This window comes from Nematolebias whitei, chromosome 6, assembly GCF_014905685.2.
Source record: "Nematolebias whitei isolate Nwh7 chromosome 6, NemWhi1, whole genome shotgun sequence".
Classification (NCBI taxonomy): Eukaryota; Metazoa; Chordata; class Actinopteri; order Cyprinodontiformes; family Rivulidae; genus Nematolebias; species Nematolebias whitei.
The window spans coordinates 25,716,288-25,725,479 of NC_056503.1; the positions used below are offsets into that span (position 1 = coordinate 25,716,288).

At 38.0% G+C, this 9,192-nt stretch overlaps 1 protein-coding gene across 1 annotated transcript in view; it reads right to left on the reverse strand.

Moving 5' to 3' along the window:
• Window positions 1-6,390, reverse strand: part of zgc:172282 (leucine-rich repeat and fibronectin type III domain-containing protein 1-like protein) — a 128,799-nt gene extending 122,409 nt beyond the window's left edge. The window contains exons 1-5 of the mRNA XM_037677462.1: window positions 6,192-6,390; window positions 2,445-2,596; window positions 2,044-2,297; window positions 1,633-1,876; window positions 1,379-1,536 (exon numbers count right to left, since the gene is read on the reverse strand). Of these exons, the coding sequence (XP_037533390.1) occupies window positions 1,379-1,536; window positions 1,633-1,876; window positions 2,044-2,297; window positions 2,445-2,596; window positions 6,192-6,384 (1,001 nt within the window). The 5' untranslated portion in view covers window positions 6,385-6,390. The remainder of the gene's footprint in view (window positions 1-1,378; window positions 1,537-1,632; window positions 1,877-2,043; window positions 2,298-2,444; window positions 2,597-6,191) is intronic.
• Between the last annotated feature and the right edge of the window lie 2,802 nt (window positions 6,391-9,192).

A 9,192-nucleotide genomic window follows, 5' to 3' on the forward strand; every position in this document is an offset into this window, starting at 1 on the left:
ATTACTACTTAATTCTTGTATTAATATTCCTACTTCACAGTTTGTCACTTATTGCAGGTGTTCAGGGTATGCGATAAACAAGGGACTACTGCATTTCTGTTTCTTTGGGAACCTTATTTTACCGCCTGAGTTTGTCACTAATTTAAGCTTGATATTAACAATATAGATTTTAAATATACACACATTTTATTAAGAGGATCTAAATATAATCTGTTTATTCTACAATTAGAAAAAAGTTCATGTTTATTTCCTGGGTTGTTTTTTTTTTTACATCTTGGAGCTTCTACATAAAAGTAGTCACCATTTTTGGTTTATATAAATAAAAAGTGGGCAACGAAGTAAAAAAAAATCCATGTCAGCGTATTAAAACTACAACTTAAGATTTTTATTTTTTGCACATTTGAGACTGTCTGAAGTAATATTAGCTTAAATTAGTTTTTTTGTCTTTGCTTAATCAGGGAATTAATTAGGGAAGTGGTGGCGCAGAGTTTAGAGAAAGTAGGCAGATTGCCGGTTCAAGCCCCGGTACTGACAACATCAAAAATGTGGGTGGGGTAGGTGAAGCACCTACACCTGCCCCCACCCTCATTCGCCCCACTCTGGGCCCTTGAACAAGGCCCTTAACCCCCACCATCTGCTCCTCTGGGTGTCCTAGATAGCAGCTCTCTGCTCCACACAGAGGGCTGTGGTAGCTCAGTGGTCTGTGGTTGTGTCAGGAAGGGCATCTGGTGTAAAAATAACTGCCAAGTCTCCATGCGACTTAGTTCACTGTGGCGACCCCTAATGCAGGGAGCAGCCAAAAGAAGAAGAAGTCTTTGCTTAATCAGTGCTAAATTGTTAAGAGTTAAACTTGCTTTGCTAGTGTTCATGTTAGCTCATATATTTTCCATTGAAGCACCTGCATTTGTTTCCTCCTATTTACAGTTTATGATACATCTACTGCAGTCTATACGGAAATTACCCCATTGGTTTGACTCTGAAGCATACTGATTCATGAATTTCAATAGAGAAAATACTGCAAATATTACTGATGGGAATTATGTTTCATTGTTGGGTTCCAAATAACTTGACTGGGCTCATGAGCAGGTCCTTCATGCTATTTGTGAAAAGTTGTTTGGAAGGTGACACAATTGGTTCTAAATTGGCTGTAATATGGCTCTTAGAAGCTGTAATGGCCATCATAGGTGAAACACTCTTTCTATATTGACAACCTGACCTTACTGATGTGATTCTCTTAGTTTGACATTAATAAAAATAAAATAAAATAAAAACTAAAAATACATGTTTAATAAAAAAAAATTATAAATGTACGCACATGTAAAGATGATACAAAACAGTACCCTTCTATTTTGAATATTCTGTATTATTGTCATGATACCTGGTGGTATTGGATATAAGTCGTCCTTCAGGGCTAATCCAGTGGACTTCAGGTTCTGGGTCACCATTCGCTTTGCACTTCAAACTGGCAGGCTGACCTTCCATAGCAACAGTATGAGGGGACTTTCTAGTCAGTACTGGTGGGTCACAAATAAACTCCTACAGGGCAAAACGGATAGGAGAAAATCAAAATATTAGCCATGCTTTTTACAATCTTACACTTTCACAATAAAAGTCATAGCATAAATCTCATACCTCTTCAGGTATTGTCCAGAAGTACTTGGCACTGAGATCAGGAGGGGAGGCACATGTCTCGAGGTCATCTTCTCTGGTTAACCTTCTTAACCACAGAAGTTCACAGTTACAGTGGAGTGGATTACCACCAAAACTCAACACAAGAGAGGAGAGGGGGGAGCCTTTAGACTTGGCATACACTGGGATTCTCAGAAATAATGGGTCTGGTGGAATTTTCTTCAGTTTGTTCGATGTCATGTCCAGCCTGACAAAGTACAGGAAGGAAGGAAAGAAAAGTAGTAAAATGCAAGAGAGAGAGATATATAGAGAGAGAAAGAGGAGAGAGAGTGAGCGAGAGAGAGATACGTCATATTAACAAAAGGTGTTTTTTTTTTTAAGACATGAAAATATAATTTATTTCTGTGTCTTTACCTGGCCAGTTTGTGCAGATTTGTGAATACACCTTGAGGAACATTTTCTATGAGGTTGTGATCCATATTCAAAGTGTTGACGTTGGTTAGACGACCAATTGTGTCCCATGGGACATAAGCAAGGTTGTTGTAACTGAGATCTAGATCTTCTAAAGTAGTTACAAAGTCATCAAAGGCATGAGGGGATATGGAGTGAAGCTGATTGTTGGCCAAGATCAGATGGCGAAGATTAGTCAGACCTTTGAAGTGATCATCCTGGTTGGAAAGGGGAATTGACAATCATATAGATGAGTATATTGTAATAAGGGAAATCCTACTGGAATATCTACTGTATTTACTAACTAAACATTTATCGAAGGAGCACCAGTCAACTTTTGTTAATATTCCACACAAGGATCATACCTTGATCATAGTTAATCTATTAGAGTCTAAATGGAGAGCCCTCAGTCGTCGCAGATCACTGAAAGCGGATGGCAGAATCTGACTGATGGTGTTTCTTGACAGCGTCAGATGTAACAAGCTGGTCATGTTGACAAAGTCTTTTTTTAGGACAGCTGTGAATGAGCAGAATAAACACAAAGTATAATTTTTTTTAGGCCCCAGACACAAAGTCAACCCAACCACCCCCACCCTGTTTGTTGGTATAGGTCACATAACACTGACCTATACATTGCATAACTTAAGGAAAGGACAAGTGTTGCGTCAATCTATACTGCACCACCTACAACCGATAAAATTATATCTTTAGACATTTTTAGACAACAAACTTCCACAATACTTTTTTTTTCTTCCAAGTTTTATATCAGTCTATAAAAACTGCAAAGACCACACAATGTCACTGGTCTCAGTTGAAAGTTCACTATCATGCAGTCATTTTTGAAGTTAAAAAGACTGAATGGATGATAAATTAACACCAAAGGTAGTGACAACCAACAACATGAGTGAAATAAAAGGTGCTTAGGTAGAAAAAGGTTTCATGTACAAGGTCCCTTGGACACAACGGCATGTAACAAAATGAACGTTGCATGAAAGTGGGCCTAAATGTACACACATTTCTGACTTGCCATGCAAATGTGCTTACCTCTACGCAAGCATTTTCATCAGTCAACAGTATCAAACTACAAAATACTTAAACTCACCTAAATACCTAAAATGTGACACCATTCCGTTTCTAAACCCAGGGGACATTTAAACATATTTTATCAAGAGTTTGAAGATTTATGGTTTAAAACCAAACAATGAAACTGAAATACATTTAACCTCATACAACACAACTTACAACACACCTCAAAAATGATAACTCTAGTGTTACCTGCGTAGTTTTCTCTATTTTTGTCACATGTAGACATTAACATGTGTCTGTGACCACACGCTTGTAAGGTGCACAGACTGTTCAGGTGCCTAAAATTAATGTGCATTGTCTAATGGAAATTTGCATTATTTCTGAGAAGAAAATAATACTGTTCAACATGTTAATTTAGAACAAATCTCTTGAGATGATTCCTCAGGTTGACAAGGTTCAGACAATCACACATGGCCATATATACAGTAGCTGTGTAAAGTTGTGTGTAAGTGAAACAATAGCAGCTGTGGTGTTGGTAGAAGACATCATCAATAGAAATGAGAGGCAGTGTGTTTTTGGGGATCACACCAACAAAATACCAATCATATTTTTCATAGTCATCCCTGAGATGCCTTATCAGTCGTATGGGATGGTCTCGTCCATATGATGCACAAGTATATCAAATTCCACAACAGTGTGGCTGAAACACTCCGTTGATTTTCAGTAACTAATTTCTTGACATCAGCTTTTCATTAAATAACCCTGTAGCTTCTACCAAGCCCCTGAGTGCCTTAGTGTTTAAAGTAAATATGTTATTTAACATGTGTAAAGTTTGAAATGCCTCAGTTTCAGAAATGTGCCACAGGCAGATCAGCAGCCTGTTAAGGTCATTTAATGACAACCATAGCTTCACACACACAGTCCTTTAACTTTGCAAGTGTGACAAACACATATTCATGCCTCAATACCTATTTTGAAGAATCTTTGACTCTTTAAAGTATTCATTTCCCTGCATGTAGACATTATTTTTTGATTGTGCAAAGAGGAAAATTGTAAATGCAGGACATGTTTGCATCTATTTGCATATTTAAATGGACGCCTGTCAGGAAAGGAGTCTCAGGCATGTTTGTTTGGATGTACAAAGGAAAGATGCACAGAAAAGTGCCTGCACATGGTTTGATAAATCTGAATATTTCACATTTTCCCAATTTGGTCCGTACTTCAACTTTTAGTATGAAAGCTGCACACTGATACAAAATGCCCCAGGTCTTGCACAGGGATGGGTCTAAAGTTGAAAAAATTAGTTCAAATTCAGATTTTTTTTTCAGAGAAATTCACGAGAGAACAATGGTTTACAACCAACTGTATAACACAATGGAGACTCTTTCATGGCTATGGTCGTGAGTCAGCTACTGATGTTGTGAATTTTATCAAAAAAGAAAAATCATGAAAATTAGCTTTTATTTATCATAAAATATGCACCCTAAAAGTCTTGATTGAATACAGTTTATTTATTCTGTCTGACAGTGATCTCAAATGCACTGACAGTTCCATAAAATCATTCCTGGATGGAAAAAAATAAAATAAAATACACACACACACACAAACACCCACCCCCACATTCTGTGTCAGATAGACTCACACACACGGAGAATGAAAAATTATAAGTGATAGATTTGCTTCCCTGGAGATAGTACCGTAAAGTAATTAAACTATGGTGGGATCCTACTGACAAAGAACACAACAAAAGCAGTCAACAGCCAAAGTAGTGCTTTGAAATGTCATTCAAGTCCCCCCCAAAAAAGAATACTGAAAAAGAAGGCTAAACAAAGTTTCTTTCTCATGCAAGATCAAGCTCTGTCAAAGATTTCAGAAACTTATATTGACTTCAGTTTGTTTAAATTGTACAAGCTCTGATTTTGCCTCAATAAATGTCTTTCTGTCTGTCTTTATTTTTACCTGTTTTAATATTTTATTGCAAAAAAGAAGCAGTATTTATTCATAAATTTAAATTATTCTTAATGTAATATTTACATAGTTATTATATATTTAATATATTTTGGAATTTCATTCTCTAGAACTAGAAGTTTTTCCAGGGAGAAATTGATTTTATTTTATTTTTTAATGAAAAGACAGAAACGTGTGAAATACTCAATAAAAAGCAGGAATTGATTTTCACAAGACAAAAAACTGAATTATCTTCAAATAAACATCTGTATTAGGTTTATAGGAAATACTATGAATCAAATCAAATATCCAAGTTAACAGTGGTTAAAGACCCATACTTTCTTATGGAGGTGGCAGTTCATTTGTAGAAACTCACTACTCTTCAATGTTTAGGCTTTACTACAGTGCAATGGTGTAAAATGTCTCTACGTTGATGCAAACCTGATCAACATTCACCTAAACATGTATTCTCGTTTGTTTTGCCTATACAAATAAGTCACCAAGATATGTAGTTAGACAGTTAAATAAATAATTTCCATATTTTTGGCAATACTTAATGACGTTCTACATCATATTTATGCAGAAATATATGAAATAGGAACTAAATTACAACTAAGTTGCACCTTAATTGATATTGTTGCATCAGAGCATAACATTATGTTTTGGATGTTTGAAATATTTTAGTTTTAGACTGAACAGAAATCCAAATTTAAATGAAAGGATGAAACATCTCTGACTCATTAAAAAAAAAGGACGTTTCAAAACAACAAAAAAACTCTTTGATACTGAAAGAAAAAAAAACATTTTGGGATATATCAGTTGAGCCAAAAGCTAAAATAAACAAATAACTCAAACAAACAAAGGTATTTAAGCCAAAAAGGAATACCAAAGCTCATGAGTATTATGTCTTATTTTTAGGAACAGAGTAAGAAAAAGTGCCAGCATTTGTATTTAGTACTAAAAACGGCACACCATGCGTTTTGAGATAAGGGGAATGTGACCAATCATTAACAACCAGTAAGATGTACCACCCCACCCCCAAAAAAAGAACAAAACACACCCAACCAAACAGTGAAAATAAAACATTTAGCAGTATATTAAATTAAACAGAAGTCAGGGCAAGCTTGTGTGTATGATACCCGTGATGAAGTTCTCTTGAAGCCGTAGCTCCACGGTTCGTCGATCGATGGCAGCAGGAACAAAGAGCAGGCCTGTCTTGGAGCAGAGGATAGCAAGTGATGGAGAAAGGCTCTGGCACATGCAACGTTTTGGACACGGCTGTCCCCTGCATGCTGCTGCCAGCAACAGCAAAAAGACCCACAGCCGTTCCATTATCCTCCACAGGGAATGGGACAACTGCAAGAGAGAAAAGGAAAGAAATGAATACATGAAAGCAAAGGAGGAAGAAGTAGTTTGGCTTCAGAGAAGACTCACGTGAAGAAGTAAAGCAGGAGAAATCACAGATCTCCTGAATTTGTATGTTTTGTTTTAGGTAAACAAGAATGAAGTTCTTATTTGGTACCGTGCTTAATCAGCCAGCTTTTATACCATTAAAGCTAGGGTAAATGATGTGTTCAGAAATTCTTTGAGAAATCTGACCAAACAAAAATAAATGGTTCAATTAAGTTTAGATTAAAAAAAAAGAAAGATCAATAAAGACTAAACATGACACATTGTTCCAAAGAAAATTATGATCAGTTAATTGTGTTCATTTCTATGATGTTACATCAAAATGTAATTTTGTACAAAATATCCATTAAACCATTGTCAAAATAGTTTTTCATCGTCCTTGGATGAAGTTATAAAAAGAAAGAATGATTTCATACACGCATCATAGATACAGCTTAAAGCAAAGAGTTATTAATTCGCGTATCTGTGCTTCCCCATGTTTTCCTTTCATAATTTAAGTTTGATTTTGGTCCTTTAAGTTCTGTTGTATTTGTTTGTTGTGTTTTATTCCAGCTCATGTTCCCTATGCCAGTTTTCACTCTCACCCTCGGTCAGCCTCACCAGTTCGGTTATCACTCACACCAGTTCCTAATTTATAATCATCCCAGGTCTTCCACTTTCCACTCCCCCTCTTAAACAGACTCTCGTCACCACCTCACTGTTGATTGTCTTGGTTTACTACCAAATGTATCAGCCCTCCATGTGCTCCCTCCCGTGCTCCTTGTGTTTTTGTGCTCCCAAGTTTTGTAAGTTTATTTGCTGCCACGTCAGCAGTTTATTTATTTATTTATTTATTTTATATATTAAAAAAAGTTGTTTAAATTATATTTGAGCTTCTCTTGCCTGCTTACACCCTGGGTCCTAATTCTAAACAGATGGTGATATTAATATGCACAATTACTGTTAACGTCCAATGTTTGGCTAACTTGTTTTTAAGACAAACTGCAAAATTCTTCATTCCAAATATTTTGTTTGGGATCTGTTGAAATTAGAAGCATCTATTAGTGCAAGCTGAAAGATTTTCAAGCTTTCAGCTTGTTCAAATTCCATAATTTGATACAATGCAACATCTATTTCCAAACATATCCTGATGCATGCTCAATAATCTAGGTAGAAAAAGTTAAGTATGGTCTGGTCCTCTGGACATTCTAAAAACAAAACAGATGTCCAGAGGACTAGACCTTTTTTAGCTATTTCCAAACAATTCCATGGGATTAATATTTGTCAGTCATACCTGTTAGAAAAAGTACAGCACAAAAGTTAATACTTCCATTTTTTTCTCTTCTTTCATCTGCTCCCTTCTTCAGGGATTGCCACAGCGAACTAACTTGTACGGAGACTTGGAAATTGTTTTTATGCCGGATGTATTTCCTGATACATCCACAGACCCCTGAGCTACCATAGACTTACTACATAGACTCACTTACTACCTACCGGCAATGCAAACCAAACTCTTGCAACGCTTGTATAGGTACCAAACAGCCCATAGCAATGGCCCCCCAATCCCATATTCACAGAGCACCCCACGCAGTGTACCCCAAGGAACATGGTTGAAGACCTTCTCCAAGTCCACAAAACACATGTAGACTGGATGGGCAAACTCCCATGATCCCTCTAATATCCTAGTGAGGGTAAAGAGCTGGTACAGTGTTCCACGGCCAGGATGGGACCCGCATTGTTCCTCCTGAATCTGAGGTTCAACCTGGATCTGAAGTTCAACCAATGATTGGACTCACTTCTCCAATACTCCTGATTAGACCTTACCAGGGGGGCTAAGGAGAGTGATGCCACATAATTGGAGCATGCCCTTGGCTCCCCCTTTTTGAAGAGGAAAACCACCACCCCAGTCTGCCAATACAGTGGCACTGCCCCCGGTGTCCACATGATGTTGCAAAGGCATGTAAACCAAGACAGTGTCACATATCCAGAGCATTAAGGCTCAGGGTGAATTTCAACCACCCCCAGAGCCCTGACACCACTGAGTTTAACTACCTCGGTGAAATCAGCAATGGCTATGGACAGACTTCCTCCATGGAAGATGTGCCAGTAAGATTGAGAAGGTCCGAGAAGTATTCTTTCCACATCTTGACGACATCACTGGTTGAGGTTAACAGCACCCCACCTTCGCTGAACACAGTGTTAGTAAAGATCAGCTTTTCCCTCCTCAGTTACCTGATGGTTTGTGAGAATCTCCTCATATTTGACCAAGAGTCTCTGTCTAAGGCCTCACTGAACTCCTCCTACATCCAAGCTTTTGCCTAAGCAACAGCCAAAGCTGTGGACTGATTGGCCCAACGTTACTCCTCAGCTGCCTCTGGAGTCCCACCTGCCATGAAAGCCTGATAAGACTCCATCTTCATATTGACAGTTTCTCTAACTCTAGGTTTCCACCATCGTGTTTGAGGATGGCCATAGCAAGAAGCACCAACAACCTTGAGGCCACATCTCAAGGCAGTGACTTCAACAACTGAGGCATAGAACATGGGATAGAACATGGGCCACTAAGACCCCGTGTCCCCTGCCTCAGCTGGAATGTGATTACATCACTTCTGGAGGTATGATTTGATCTTTCTAATGGGTTCTTCTGCCAGGTGTTCCCAGCAAACCCTCACTACATGTTTGGGTACATGGGATCTGTCTGGCACAGCACGGTGGCACAACTGGTAAAGCTGCTGCCTCTCAGCGAGCAGG